The 15,704-nt window shown below is 32.3% G+C and overlaps 2 protein-coding genes across 2 annotated transcripts; one reads left to right on the top strand and one right to left on the bottom strand.

The window, feature by feature from the left end:
- Positions 1-4,590: 4,590 nt before the first annotated feature.
- On the bottom strand, positions 4,591-8,010 carry LOC142232198 (uncharacterized). The gene is made up of 2 exons (XM_075302921.1): positions 6,987-8,010; positions 4,591-5,385 (listed from the first exon to the last, which is right to left on the bottom strand). The coding sequence occupies exons 1-2, from the start codon at positions 7,902-7,904 to the stop codon at positions 4,783-4,785; spliced, it is 1,521 nt and encodes a 506-aa protein (XP_075159036.1). The 5' UTR covers positions 7,905-8,010; the 3' UTR covers positions 4,591-4,782.
- A 2,726-nt stretch (positions 8,011-10,736) lies between these two features.
- On the top strand, positions 10,737-13,695 carry LOC142232197 (mitochondrial import inner membrane translocase subunit TIM50-C-like). The gene is made up of 5 exons (XM_075302919.1): positions 10,737-11,062; positions 11,125-11,269; positions 11,357-11,885; positions 13,110-13,233; positions 13,296-13,695. Exons 1-5 carry the CDS (start codon positions 10,855-10,857, stop codon positions 13,484-13,486), a joined length of 1,197 nt encoding a protein of 398 aa, XP_075159034.1. The 5' UTR covers positions 10,737-10,854; the 3' UTR covers positions 13,487-13,695.
- Positions 13,696-15,704: the final 2,009 nt, after the last annotated feature.

Raw genomic sequence — 15,704 nt, 5'->3', positions numbered from 1 at the left:
CTCCTTTCCACGGTTACTTTACTTAATCAATTAACTTCGTAAGACAAACTGTCACGAAATCCATGCCTTCAGACTTTTTCATAATTTGAATCATCTGTTTTTGTGTTTTTAAACTTCTAATGTGTTTTGTGGAAAACTCGAACTTAGTAACCATCTTAAAGGGTGAGTCAACTATTTGCAGAATGTTACATCCATACAATTAACGAAAGAATGGGGACCCGGTTTTTTCGATATCAAGAAAACTGAATCGACTTATTTGAAACTTAACTGAGACGTTGAAGAAGATCCTCTGATAATAATTACAAAACAGTATACACGACCAAAAGTTTGGCCGCACCAACCATAAAAGAATTGCGTACAAAATTCTACTAAAAAAGTCGTTTACATCTCATATGCACTGACATTTTTTGGGAGTGCAAACACAAAATGAGTCTCTGAAACTCCGTAGAAATCATATCTGAAAAAAGCCTTCAGGACGGTCCAAGGATAAAATCTGGGGATAGTTCTATATGGGGGTTATATCTAATTATGATTGGAAGTAATTTATGTTTATTGGTTACTGAAGCAGATCGATCGTAAAATGAGTCTTCAGGACACTACAAGTCTAAGTAACGACATACATATGTGTAAATACCAATATTACGTTCTAAATTCCAAACAAATTAAATGAAAGAAAGGAAAAATATGTGTATCTGTCTATATATGGGCTATATCTAGAACTGAAATGAACCATTTTTTGTTAGGTTGCTTGATTTCAAGGTTTTACGCACTAAATTTCAAGAAGATCGAATGACAAATAAGGTTACAGAACGTTCCAAGGGTAAAATACGGGGATCGATGAGCTGATATGAAGCTATTTTCGTATAGTTACTTGAGGGTGAATTCCGACATGACCTGCAAACTATAGGACTGATCGGATGAAAAGCCTTCAGAACGCTCGAGAAGTGAAATTCGGGTATCGGTATATGGAGGCTATATTCATACCTGTTATGGGCCTCACCGCTCTGTACAACACATATTCTTCACACCTCCCAAAAAGTTATTCTGACACACAAGTGAGAACTTTTTTCGGTCTTCTGATGGGCAAATTTAAACAGCTCATTTTTTCTGCAAGGTATGCAGTCAAAAACTATAAATCAGGGCTGTGGAGTCGAACCAATTTTGCTCTACTCCGACTCCAGCATTTTTCATCAGCCTCGACTCCGACTCCGGGTAATATAACTAAATCTCATTTTAATATCACTAATTTTTATTTCTATGTTTATTAAATAAAATAATACCAAAATTATTGATACCATCTCAAATCCTTCAAATATCTTGCGAGCTATACAAATGTTTATATTCCCATATGGATGAATTCGAATATGAACCGATTTAAACAAAATTGTTTATACTTCTACAAAATCTGTGTACTTAAAATTTTAGTAAAAAAAACCAAGTAAGGAAAGACTGAAGTCGGGCGGGACCGGCTATAATATACCCTGCACCACATTGTATTTAGATCTACATTTCGATAAAATCTCAAATCCTTCAAATAATTGTTGAGTGCATTTTATAAAGGTTAATGTTCCCTTTAACCCATATTTAAAACTTACCCGAATTGGACAAAATTTTGTCAGACTTTTACAAAATCTTGGGCACGTTTAAATAATGCCTTGGGCACAGTGTGGCGCAGGGTATAAATATAGGAAATAATTATAAATTTTTAGGCAATTTCGAAAAAATGCTTTTATGATTTTTCCGTCGATAGGTATGTTTTAGAGATATAGAAAATTTGAGTAATTTTTACAAGTTTTCGACTTAGCAGTGAGGAGTATCAGTAAGAAATAAAATTTTGAAAAAATTTGCTATACAAATAAAATTTTGATAAAATTTTCTATAGAAATAAAACATATGTATATAGGTATATGGTCTTAAAATAAAATTAATAAAATAAAATCGATTGTTCGAAATATTTCAAATAAATTGTTATGGTTGTGCGCATTAAAATTGATCTATTAGCAGTCATACCGAACATTGATCGAATGAATAACACAATGGAAACTAATTTGCGTAAGAACTTGTTTAGTTACAATAATATGAAGTGTTTTAAAAAATTAAGTTTAGCCGGAGTCGGAGTCGAGAAAAATGTTTACGACTCCGACTCCAGCAAAATCTTCAGACTCCGACTCCACAGCCCTGTTACAAACTAAACCTATTTCGACCTTGTAATAAAAAGTAGACCTTGGAATAAAAAGTAAAACAACCCCTCGACACCTACACAAGTCAGAGGAAATTTTGGTTCAAATGAAGTTTTTTTTAAGTCGTACTTTATGGCATGTGCAAGCGATTTTTCTCATTCTATTTTTGCCGTCGTAAGTCATGAATTTCTCATAAGTCAAGTGAATTGTCGTGAGTCATGCATGAGTGAAAGTTGTTCGATCGTCAGTACAGCTTTAATTTCGTAAACGTGCGTAAGTTTTTACAACACATATTCGTGTATGTTCTGGATTTCCCTTCAAATAGATTTCACCTTCCACTTTGATTTCCCCCCAAAAATGTTTGGTTGTTCTTGGTTTCCTGTGAAATTTTTGGAACTAGGACTGCACGCAAAACATTTAACGCCTTTAGAAAAAATATTGATATTCGCACTAAAATATATTGCAAATGTAATTTATGAATTTTCATCGTCTTTAAATCGAAAATTGCGGATTATTTTGTATTTTATGCTTTTATGAATAAATAAAAACAAATAATTTTTTCTCCCGGCGAGGACTCTTAACGCAGTTTATTATAATTGACTGACTCTTGCGTGAGACGTTTTGCAGAATTTAAGTTGCCCAATCGTTTATAGCAATTTTGTGATCAAAAATATTATTTTAATTCGTCTTATCTGGGTCAAATATGTGTTTTTTTATTTCAAATTTAAGCATAATCATATTCATACACACTTCGTTGTAATCTAAAAAGCATTAACGCATATTTTCAATTAGAAAAGTTTCAATGCGTTTTCTCAAAATCTTGAAACACTCTCGTTTCCAACATACATAAAATCAGCTGTTTTTAAGCAACCACAAGTTTTTTGCAACAAGTAAAAGGGGGAATCTTGGTCAATTTGTGGTATATTTTTTAATCTGGTTTCTAAAGGGCTTTCGTGCTATTTTATCACCCAAGACTTATCAAGGATGCAGAAAACATATGAAAAATTGAAAATAAAAGATTTACTTCCGTTTCAAATCCTTCTTTTTGGAAATAAAAAAGATTTCATTAAAAAACAAATCCGTGAAAATTTTTCCCGTCTGTGGGGGGAAAAGTAGCACACAGAACAACCCCTACGGGAGAAATTCACCGCAAGTCTTTCATGTGAAACGCAGAACATATGAGGTGCAAAAGTAATACCTCTAAATAATAGGCTTGTGTTCTTTTAGTACTGTTTGCAACACTTCTATGAGCAGAATATCGCTGCTTTAGTGATCTCCCACTGCTGCCAAGTCAGATATTGATGTTTCTCGGTATATGAATTTATTTTTACTTTAGCATTTTCTACAATTTTGCTATAGGAATACAGGGGGCTAATCCCGGCATTCGATATCGAGAACTTTTGATCGAAATCTAAATTTTTCGGATCACGGGAGTCGATATCGAGTTTTTTGATCGAAATTTTTTTCGATTGGTAAATTGCAATCGTAAAACATTTTCACTTGTTTTTTACATTGTTTTCGCCATATAGGAATAGTAAATATATTAGTTTTAGTTCGAATTGTTGCTAATTTTTAGTAAATTTACATATAATGAACATACTTTGAATATTTAGGACTAATGCAACTCCAATAAAAGTTAAGAGATTGTGATCAACCATTTACCGTACCATTCCGTGACAACATAACGCTTCTGGACCACCTTGTAAGAATAGTGAATGATGAAGGCTTCCACTGTCAAAAAGTTTTAAGACGGCAGACAATTGTAAAGCAATAGAATTGACGTTGACATGCCACCAAAAATTATTTTCCATTTGAACGCCTCCTTCGTAAGCCGAAATCGTCCACTGAGCCTCCAAATGTGACTTTCTAACAGTGCACACCATTTCAAACCCGTTTACTTACACCAATAACAATGTGCACTTTTATTCCTCATTTGTCGCCGAATTATTTTATATTCTCCTCCAATTAGGAAGGAATTCGGAGGAATGTAAAAAGAGATATGGGTCCATAAGATATAATACAATACAATTTACTTTGAAATCATCAAAAACATGTGTTTTTCTACATTATATTTTGTGTTGCTAACTTAATTTTGTCATTTCATTTTGTTCTGCTTCGCTTTTTGCTATTGGCATTGCTAGAGAAATTGCATCAAATTTCGATCGAATGCCGTGATCCAAACTTTTAGTCGTATCGACATTTTTTTTTCGTTACGATTATGAATTCGATATCGAATGCCGTGATTAGCCCCCAGGCTAAATGTCATAGTTTGCTGAAAAATGTTTTCTAAGGTGGGTCAAATGTGGACATTTCAAATGTTTTGAATTCTGATTGGCAAAAAACAAATCCCATTTGATAAAGTTCAAATCTAGATTTATCCATAGTATCAAATAAAAAAAACTCTCGAACATGCAAATAAATATATTTCAGTTTTTATTGTGTCTTCGGTGCCAATTAGCGCACCGGGTAAAGGTCTTTTAATCTAAAACAGGCCTCCAGATCTATTTTTCATTAGTTTAAACTTTAAAATCTATTTTTTATACAATATGATCTAATATATATATAAAATAAGCTTAACTTATTTAACATTTAAATAATAGAACTACTTCTCATTTTTTTGCTCCACTTCGGATTCTTGTGAAATATGACCCTGAATGTGTGCCCTCAATGTAGACTGCCGTTTAAAATGTTTGCCACAAATATCACAAGGAAACGGTGTTTCGGCAGTATGTACTAACAAATGACGCTTTAGTTGCTCCGCGGTACCAAAATTTTTTTCGCACTGTCTACAATCAAACGGCCTTTCACCTAAATGACTGCGACGATGTACCAACATATTACTGGATATCCGAAATGATTTTCCACATATGTCACAAGGATATGGTTTTTCCCCAGTGTGTGTGAGCATATGTTTTTTATAGCCGGACTTTTGTGTTAAACCTTTCCCACAAATATCACATTTAAAAGGTTTTTCACCAGTGTGCGACAGCATATGGAGACGTAATGATGATGCTTGACGATACGCTTTGCCACACAGTTCACAAGTATTGGGATTTTGGGGATCATGAGTTGATCGATGACCATCAAAGGCATTGCGAGTTTTAAACCGTTGTCCACATACATTACACTTATAGGGTTCATAATCGGAATGCAGCTGCATGTGATACTTGAAAGAACTTGGGTTACTTAACTGTTTGCCACATTCCTATATAAAAGAAAAGTAAAGTGAAGAAATTTCGGACAAAATTAATACAAATTAAAATTATTAGTTTTTTAACCTTAATTTTTTCTTAGCAATGCATATTTAACAGTACATAGTCTTAAATGTCAACAAGTGATCATGATAAAGCAGATATAATAAATTAAGATAAATTGTAATAGCAAAAAGTCAAACCAAAAGTTTATACCACGATCTAAATGGACAATTTTTGGATATAAATATAAGGATAAAACAATAATTATTAGCAATTTTAATGTGTATTAAAATGTGAGACCAAAGCGCAACTTCAAAAAATCAAAAATAAAGAGGAAAATAGAGAAAAGTTCTCGAATATTTATATACAGCATAAATTTAAGGATATTAAGATAAATGTGTAAAAGAATAAGGATAGTCGAAAATATGACCGACGAACTTCAAAAAGTACAGAGACTTTTGCTAATTTTCACAATTGTCTGCCGAGATTTTGTGTTTTTCATCTGTGTTCAATAATAAAATATATCTAAACATTAACTATATAGTATTGGAATGTTATTACTTAATAACTGTGGCAAAGCCTATTTTGTCAAACAAACATAGTATCTACGTCGAATATGTTCATATTTTGTAAGGCGATAACATTAAAATAACAAATTTTGATAAATACTGCTTCCATTTCGACAATCACCCGTTTTTTAATTGTGTACCAGTTTATGATGAACACATTTAACTCTCAGCAAAGCTAAAAACCTGCGCCAATTTTTAGTACGATTAGATTACGAAGTTCTACCAAAGCGACAAACTAATTTTTGACATGGTAAAACTAGAGAAACTTCAATATCGATCTTTTTTTTTGTATGACATTAACCCCCATTTTCATAAAGCTCCGTTAGTGTTCCGTTAACTAACCAACTTTTAAACCGTATTATGGACGAAGCTGTCATCTTCCATATATATTCCATATGCCAGTTAGGAACTTAACTGACGAAAATTTTTCAGTTAAAGTTAACTGGAGAGAAGATATTTGCAATTTACTTTCTGTTAACTGGCAGTTAAAGCCTAACGGAGCTACATGAAAATGGCCGTAAGTGTAAAAACTCCTTGGCCCACTTCGCAGCTGGATATCGATCTTTTTATTGTCACTTTGAATGTGTGTTAAAGCAACATTTTTATTTGAGAATTCTTTTTATTCTACCATTCTAATATTTTTATTTAAAACTGTCCTCTTTTAGATTTTCTTAGTTCTGTCAACGCATTTGTTAAACACAGTTTAACGAAATTTGTTTATTATGCGCTTTAAAGCTTTATATATTATTCTCAAATTATTTTTTTTTTTATTTTTTATACCCTACAATATACAAAACTCAATAACTCTATTTTTCACTAATCGCACATTCACATTTAAGAAATAGTAATGATACTTCTGGTGATCATTTTAAAATTTAATGCCCAATCGTAATTCACAATTGAACCAATTGAGAAGTAAACTAAAATTAAATGTACGTGTACGTCTCTACAGGTAGGGCCTACCCGATATCACTGTTAGTAAATGTTTGTCTCGAGTGTAAGAAATAAAAGTTATCTGCAAATTATATCATTCATTCACTTACCTTACACCGAAAACGTGGATCTGGCTTTGTATTTGCCGATTTATTTCTATTTCTAGTACCTTTTGGAATTGGAACAAGACCTCCATCTGATTCTGAATTTGTTCCCGATTTTCTACCATAACTCCGTAATTTTACATCTTGTTGTTCTTCAACTCCAACAGGATCATCCGTTACAACCTCAATATCATTTACATGTATTTCGAATTCAACTTCTTCGTCATCTTCACCTATTTGTTGGACACTAGTTTCTTCTTCCTCGACTTCGACAATTTCATGTCTGTCATGATGTGAAAGTTCAGCAACTTCCATCTCTGTACCTGTTGCATGATAGACTTCTTCGGCAACTTCATGAACCACATACTCATGACCCTCGTCCATTTGGTCATCAACATGCATATGTTCGTCAACATCATTTGGTATTACGGTGTACTCTTCAGTGGTCGTTTCTTCGTATAGTTGGGCTTCCAATTCCCTTTTCATTTGAGCAGCTTCGGCCAATTCTTTTAAATCTGTCTCGGAATCACAACGTCTGAATTGACTTTTTTCTTCATCCACAACACCGTCCCCGCCAACACAATCATCGCCATAGTTTTCTCTATGAGTTTCTACACACTTTTGATCCACAATTTCGTCCACTTCGTCTAAGAGCTGGGATCTCAAAGCTTCATCAGCATCCAATACCTTTTTCTTAAACAAATAAGCTCTAGCCAAATCTTGTATACATTTTGAGCAAAGGAAATCGGGTAATACAACATTCTCCTGTTCACAGAACTCCAGGCCAGTGCAATAGTTAAGAAGAGTCGCTAGCGTGGTTATCTCTCCTAATATAATACCTTCTCTGTGTATAAATTTATATTCCTTACATTCGACCAAACAAGCTCGACATATCACCACAAGATCCTGAGTTTCCGAACTCATTTTTTCAAAATGTTTGAAACTATAGCGGAATTTAAAAATACTAGGACCAATTCACAATTCTTCGGATTTGCAAACAATTGAGAATCTTTTTCTATTGATACAAATTTAGCACAGAGTTGTACATCAAGTCTGCGTTATTATTGTTATTGGTTTATCGATGCAGTTAAACACAACAAAGGCGTCTGACAGTAGAAGTGATCGGTCTAGCGACTGGAAATTTCATCCATTTTATTACACAGCGATAATTCGCAAGATCTTTGCGAGAATTTAGAAATGTTTGGGATGTATTAACGTCTGTTTTATGGTAAACGAAAAATAAAAATATAAATATGACACGTTTTGTAAAAGTAAATGTAGAAATCATGTATATGTAAATATATCATAAGCGTCTCTACCCTGCCAACATTTTTTGAATTTGGCGGCGCTTCTGAGAATCCTCACTAGGTCGAAAACAGTCGTATACGATATCCAAAACTCCTCGGAAAAGCGCCGTCACTATTGAGAAGTTGTACCACGCCAAGTTACTATAAAAAGTATCGCATTAGTGCAATTATTAGGTGCCCTTCTGGATACATTTAGAAGGACGCCAATAAGAGCCCCTTCAAACAATCAGACAAAGTGCATTTTAAGATAGTTGTAAAAGAATCATTATGGTCAAGTAAAACACGATTGTTTAGATGTTTATTAATTTTATTAAACATTTATAAAATCTCATAAATATAACATTTATACGACTATCACATCACATTTAACATATTTTTATGCATTAGTAAAATATTGATGTTGAGTTACAAGTTGCAAGTTACATGTTGCAGTGTCTATCAGCCAGTGCTTTTATTCCCAATGGAGGCAGCGTGTCTGGAAAATATTTGAAAAACTATCACTTTATTCCATTTGGAAAGTCAAAAATTGTTCACCAATATACCTTTCACCATTTTAAGCGAAATAACTATGTTTTCAGAACTTCATTATCATTTTTATTTAAATAAATTGTAAGAAGGTAGTTGTGCTTGGTGTTTCACAAAATATAAAATGGCTCTTGTAACAATAGTGATGGCAAAATACTTCCATGCGAATAGTTATGGCAAAATACTATCACAGTTGGCGATTGTTGCAGTGTCACTTACAAGTCTGTGGTAGCGATGAGGATGAAATGGAACTTTGAAATTCTGGCAGGGTAGTGCAGTTTTATTTACTATTTATCCAAATACTATGTTCGTGTCTCACGTTGAAAATCATAAGTTTTTACTGCCAGGTAATCGTTGCGTTATGTTAAATTCAAACAGTTCAATATAGAGCAGATAACATAACTCAATTGATGCACCGTTTCTTGTTCGTCTTTATTTCGGCAAGACTTAACAGAAATATGTTTGTTTTCATTTATACTTTTGATTATATCAGGAAAAGTAATCGCTAACATAAAGTAAAATTAAACACAACCAACTTTAGGTATAGTAGCAGCCCGATGTTTCAGGCTCACTTATTTCAAAACGTTTCACAGTTCACACCGGGTTGAGATGTTTTAGTTCGACATGGAATCTAGAAATTTCCATCTACTCTAAATTCAAATATATGCAACGTTTGTTGAACTAAATACCATGACCTTAAAGGAAAAAAATAAAGCTATCCCCCCTGTTCTGGTTTACGAATTCGCAAATCACAACATTTTCCTAAACCTCTAGTTTCTGAACCATAATGCTATACAATACAAAATTTTTATATGATTAACCCCCATTTTCATGAAGCTCCGTTAGTGCTACGTAAGCTAACGAACTTTTAAACCGCACGATGGACATATCTGTCATTTTGCCTATATATTCCATATGTCAGTTAGAAACTTAACTGCTGAAAACTTTTCAGTTAAAGTTAACCGGAGAGAAGATATTTGCAATTTATTTTCTGTTAACTGGCAGTTAAAGCCTAACGGAGCTACATGAAAATGGCCGTAATATGGATAAGAAATTTAATTGGAAAAAATGAAGAAAAAATATGGAATGGTTCAAAAATTATAGACAATTCAAAATTTTGCGTTTTGCTAATTCGTAAACGAGAACATGGGGATAATGTTATTCAATGCCCTTTTTATTCGTTTTTTCTATGAAAATTATTTCAATAATTTGACAAATTGACGTGTTTTCGAGGAAAACTTGATTTTTTGTAAAATATTTCAGTCCCCATGCTAGCGGAGAACTAGAGAATGAAGCCAACCCATTTTTGTCGGCGGCGGCTGACACTAATTTTTTGCATCCCGCGACGGCGGCTTGACGGCTAAGCCTATAAAAGTTGTCTATTCGGCGGCGCAAAATTATCTATTATAAAATCAATTTGAAGTTTTCCGAAATGTAATGAGATTAGTTGTACAACCAATCTTACAATCAAATTTACATTTCATTAAAATTTTTTGAGCTAAATTTTTGTAAAACTATTATAGCAACTTGATACTAATTGATTGAAGTTGCAAAGTTCAAAATTTTGGCAAAAACTATAACAAATATTATAGAATTTTTCTGATATAAATCAATATTTTAGACTAATTGGCGGCTAGATTTGAGTCAAGATGAGTCGACATATTCGGCGGCGGCGTCGACTGCTAAAAACGGGTCGGCGACGGCTAAATTCGGCGGCTTCATTCTCTGCTGAGAACGCCGTATTATTTACAATATTCATTTGTCAAACATCTCAACTCGATGTGAACCATGATGGGAACATAGCATAAACGTTGTCTTTCTAGTACGTGATGTTTTTATCATGCTTCTCGTAACCGAAACAGTCGTATCATTTGAATCGGTTACGAACATTGCCAACTAATATCACTATCGCTAGAATATTTGACAGCAATAACAGCTGATGTCCTATGGTGGTTATTTTTCTAACCAGAAATTGCAAAAATTTTCCCGGTAGCGTTTTTGTAGGAAAACTAATAATTTTCAAATAAAATTATAAAAGTGACATGGCTCAAAGTGCCCTCGGAAGATTAGTGAGATGTACATTGAATTGTGCAAATAGACCAGCATCTAAAACTAATTTGTTATTCGGTAAGCATGAGCAGAAACGTGCCTTTAGCAGTGTAGGGGTACTGCCAGTTTCCTCAAATCTAGTCCGCAACCATGCGGCACAGCTTACTTTTCAACAAAGGACTAACTCTACTGACAGCACAAGTAAGGAATTGTAACAGATGCATTATTGAGTATGGGATTATCATATGTTGTCCGTCCTTTAGAAAAACCAGCTAGTCCGGAAATCTTGTCCAAACTATTTCCACAAACTGCTGCCAATGTTGATGAGGAAACGGAAAAAGAACGTAAGCGTAAAGAAGAGGAGGAGGCTAAAGAGAACGAAAAGGCTTTTAAACGTATGAAAATTGGGTAAGTGTAGTTTTTGTGTGGAAATTCTCTATATGTCGGAGTTGTATTTGCTTGCGTAATAACTCTGTCTCACGGCTTTGTCTTAAGTTTTGCCGTATTCGCCGGAGCCGGTGGAGCCTTAATCGTATGGGCTGTTTACGAGTTTGGCAAGCCTGAGGTTGACCCCGAAGGTAATATAATTGAAGACGAATTCAGCAAAGATCCAGTTGTCCAGCAATATTTACAGCGCATGTGGAAATCCATGAATTATTATCAGAAAATGATTCAAGAGCCATCCAGGGAGAAATTACTACCCGATCCTCTGAAACCGCCTTACATACAGCCACCTTATACTCTGGTTCTAGAAATGAAGGACGTATTGGTGCATCCCGACTGGACATATCAAACTGGCTGGCGTTTCAAGAAACGACCAGGTGTTGATGTTTTCCTACAGGAGTGCGCTAAACATTTTGAAATTGTCGTTTTCACTGCCGAACAGGGAATGACAGTATTTCCAATATTAGATGCATTAGATCCCAACGGATATATTATGTATCGTCTGGTACGTGATGCAACGCATTTTATTGATGGTCATCATGTTAAGAACTTGGATAATTTGAATCGTGATTTAAGAAAGGTATTTATACTTCTTTGTTCTTAAAAAAAGAATAAATTCCCCCATGTTCCGATATTCGGAATCACAAATTGCATAATATTCCTTTTGCGATATTTTCATAATAATAATGGCATAATAAATGTTTTTAATAAGAAAAATGGCATTTGGATTTAAATCCCAGTTTATCTCGAATTCTTTGTTATATAAAAATAATTTTTTGCGATTTGCCATTCTGAATATCGAAACATAGGGGAATAGAATGATTTGTAATAGACTGTATTAGTATATTAATATTAGTACACACAAAATATTGCCTATTTTTCAATTTTCAAAAATTAATTGGAAAAATTTTACAATGATTAGGACAGTCTCAGTAGAGGTTTCATTGTTAAAGAAATAAAAGATGATCTTTGTACAATTAAAAAATTGCTTGGATATTAAAAAAAGGTATTGCTGTTTACAAGTGCTTACTTAATCTAATAGTCCATCGAAATGCGGATTCGTTGAGGTATCACTATAATAACTCAGAAGGATAAACCATCATTTAAAAGTATTGGAAGCCCGTTACAATCTGGACTAGGACCTATGTCTGTGTATGTCGGACAAATTATTGCATAGTGACATATTGAAATAGTAAACTACAATTTCGAAAGAAATTGAAAGTTTTTACTTAAACTATTTTACTCCATAGTTTCTCTATTGTGATTCCTGTCTACTAAGTCTAAATTATCGCAATGGTACTAAAAATCATTTTTTGCGGTATAGTTGGTAATGTTTCATATAAAAAAATTCACGCACATAATTCCCGGGAAAGCAGGAACGAAAATATTCCCAGGCAAATTCCCAGGAATTCCCGGGAACGGGTCCCATGAAAAAACTCATCTCGTCTCAATCAAAGGCTTGTGTGAGTGTACTCAATATAAGAAGTTTGGTGCGTGAACCTGAGTCATGAAATCAGCTCTTGTATAGTGCGCGTCCACATTATCACGCTGATAATTCTAATCACGTCTATGAATTTACTAACGTTCGTTCTCTCTGCAAATGATTCGTTTCGTTTTACGTTATTCTTAGCAAGGATTAGCTTAAACTCATTTAAAGCCGATTTGCACTTCTCGGTAAAAATCCTCACTTCTACACTGCAAAGACATTCATCGCATATGCAAAGAAGGTCGTACATTCGCCCTTTCTCTGTTTTTTGTTTACATTTTCCAGTATATCTAAGTTTTTTATTAACTCGTTTCACAGGTCATTGTTGTTGATTGGGATGCCAACTCCACACGCATGCATCCAGACAATACATTCAACATAGCACGATGGATGGGTAATGATGATGACTCACAGCTGCTCGATTTAATCAGTTTCTTGAAAAGTAAGTAATAAATGTTGCAATAAAATTTACGAATCTCTTTTTTATGTTCAATTACTTTGTAGCTCTTGCTACCAGTGAGGTCGATGATGTACGTGAGGTTTTGCATTACTATCGTCAATTTGATGACCCCATTATGAAGTTTCGTGAAAATCAACAGAAACTATTAGAACAAATGCAGGAACGTGAACGTATGGAACAATCTAAATCGAAGCCAATTGTAAAAAATTGGTCCAAAAATTTCTTGGGACGTTGATTGGGGAGCACAGCACACAAATCCTGAGGATACATTGTTAATATTTATCCAATACACTTAACATATTTCCCTTAAACACATTGTAGATTTAAATAATATTTTCCTAAATATCATCCTCTTATTGTTTATGTTGCCAACTCACCCGGTTTTTAGTTATGAATCTAGTAGAATGAAATTATAGGAAGTTTTTCTAACGACTTGTAACAAAATAGTTTTGTTTGTTTTGTTTTTCATTGTAATGTTACCATGTCCAATTGCAAAACATGAACGAACGAATATGCGAAAACTTCAAAAAAGAAAGTGCATCATTTTCTTGATGATAGATTTACTTCATATATAATATCATCGTAGTATCTGATGCATCTGCTAATTATATTTTTATTTAGATTATTTTCATTTATTTTTTTAATACCACAACACAAACCATTTTTAATTATTTTGTAAGGTAATATTTAAAAATAAAAATAAATTTTAAAATTCTCTAAGAATTAAAAATAGAAAAAAAAATTTTGGAGTTTAGTGTTTGAAGGAAGGATTTTTATGTAATTTATATTTATAAAATAATACCAACCATGAAAATATTTTAAGGATGGTGTATGAATGATATCATATTCTATAGCGAAACAGAGTGTATCTTTCACCTTATAGTCCAAACTTGACATCAAGTGATTACTGTCTGTTCATGTTCAAGACAACTTCCCTGAAATGAAAAATTCGATTCATGAGAGGTTTACGAACATCGACTATTTCAGGTGGTTTTTTTTGCCAATGTGAGGGAGACTTAATAAAATTACCTTTAGAATGGCACAACAAGATATCGTTTAAAACGGCCCATATCGATGCCCTCATTCCTAAGTCGACTTAGCATGTTTTGATGGAGTTCGCTGTTTTTTATTCGGATTGATGTGAATTGCATCCTGTCAAAAGTTCGAATTTATTGGACATTTCTATCAAAAGTAGTGGTTAATATTGTACTTAGCCTGAGTCTAAAGTTTAAAAAAAATGTCCAATCCAAAAAGGGCAAAAATCTTTGTTTAGTTGGCAGAATTCTACCAAAAATGCTGGATGTTTTACTGGTTTGTAGATTAGCAGAATCAATGGTTTGATAGATTTCTCTCTAACTAAGAGGAACTCAAAAAAAAAAAAAAAATATATATATATATATATATATATATATATATATATATATTATATATATATATATATATATATATATATATATATATATATATATATATATATATATATATATATATATATATATATATATATATATATATATATATATATATATTTTTTTTTTTTTTTTTTTGAGTTCCTCTTAGTTAGAGAGAAATCTATCAAACCATTGATTCTGCTAATCTACAAACCAGTAAAACATCCAGCATTTTTGGTAGAATTCTGCCAACTAAACAAAGATTTTTGCCCTTTTTGGATTGGACATTTTTTTAAACTTTAGACTCAGGCTAAGTACAATATTAACCACTACTTTTGATAGAAATGTCCAATAAATTCGAACTTTTGACAGGATGCAATTCACATCAATATATATATATATATATATATATATATATATATATATATATATATATATATATATATATATATATATATATATATATATATATATATATATATATATATATATATATATATATATATATATATATATATATATATAGAAATAAAATTTTGACAAAATTTTCTATAGAAATAAAATTTCGACAAAATTTCTATAGAAATTAAATGTTGACAAAAATTCCTATAGAAATATAATTTTAACAAAATTTTCCATAAATAGAAATAAAATTTTGACAAAATTTTCTATAGAAATAAAATTTAGACAAAATTTTCCATAGAAATAAAATTTGACAAAATTTTCTATAGAAATAAAATTTTGACAAAATATTCTATAGAAATAAAATGGTGACAAAATTTTCCAAAGCAATAAAATGTTGACAAAATTTTCTATGGGAATAAAGTTTTGACAAAATTTTCGACAGAAATAAAATTTTTACAAATTTGTCTATAGAAATAAAATTTTGACAAAATTTTCTATAGAAGTACAATTTTGACAAAATTTTTCTATAGAAATAAAATTTTGACAAAATTTTCTATAGAAATAAAATTTTGACAAAATGTTTCTATAGAAATAACATTTTGGCAAAAATTCCTATAGAAATATAATTTTAACAACATTTTTCCATAGAAATAAAAT

The sequence above is a fragment of the Haematobia irritans genome, chromosome 3 (genome assembly GCF_050003625.1).
Source record: "Haematobia irritans isolate KBUSLIRL chromosome 3, ASM5000362v1, whole genome shotgun sequence".
Taxonomy (NCBI): Eukaryota; Metazoa; Arthropoda; class Insecta; order Diptera; family Muscidae; genus Haematobia; species Haematobia irritans.
Note: the sequence above shows the minus strand (reverse complement) of the source record. Positions and strands in the feature narration are given on the sequence as shown.

Bases quoted from the DNA above. Each gene is read 5' to 3' on its own strand.
- LOC142232198 (XM_075302921.1), bottom strand. From the start codon at position 7,904: ATGAGTTCGGAAACTCAGGATCTTGTGGTGATATGTCGAGCTTGTTTG. The intron at 5,386-6,986 runs GTAAGTGAATGA...TCTTTTATATAG, and splicing joins ATCCACGTTTTCGGTGTAAG to GAATGTGGCAAACAGTTAAG.
- LOC142232197 (XM_075302919.1), top strand. From the start codon at position 10,855: ATGGCTCAAAGTGCCCTCGGAAGATTAGTGAGATGTACATTGAATTGT. The intron at 11,063-11,124 runs GTAAGGAATTGT...TCCGTCCTTTAG, and splicing joins TAACTCTACTGACAGCACAA to AAAAACCAGCTAGTCCGGAA. The intron at 11,886-13,109 runs GTATTTATACTT...CTCGTTTCACAG, and splicing joins TGAATCGTGATTTAAGAAAG to GTCATTGTTGTTGATTGGGA.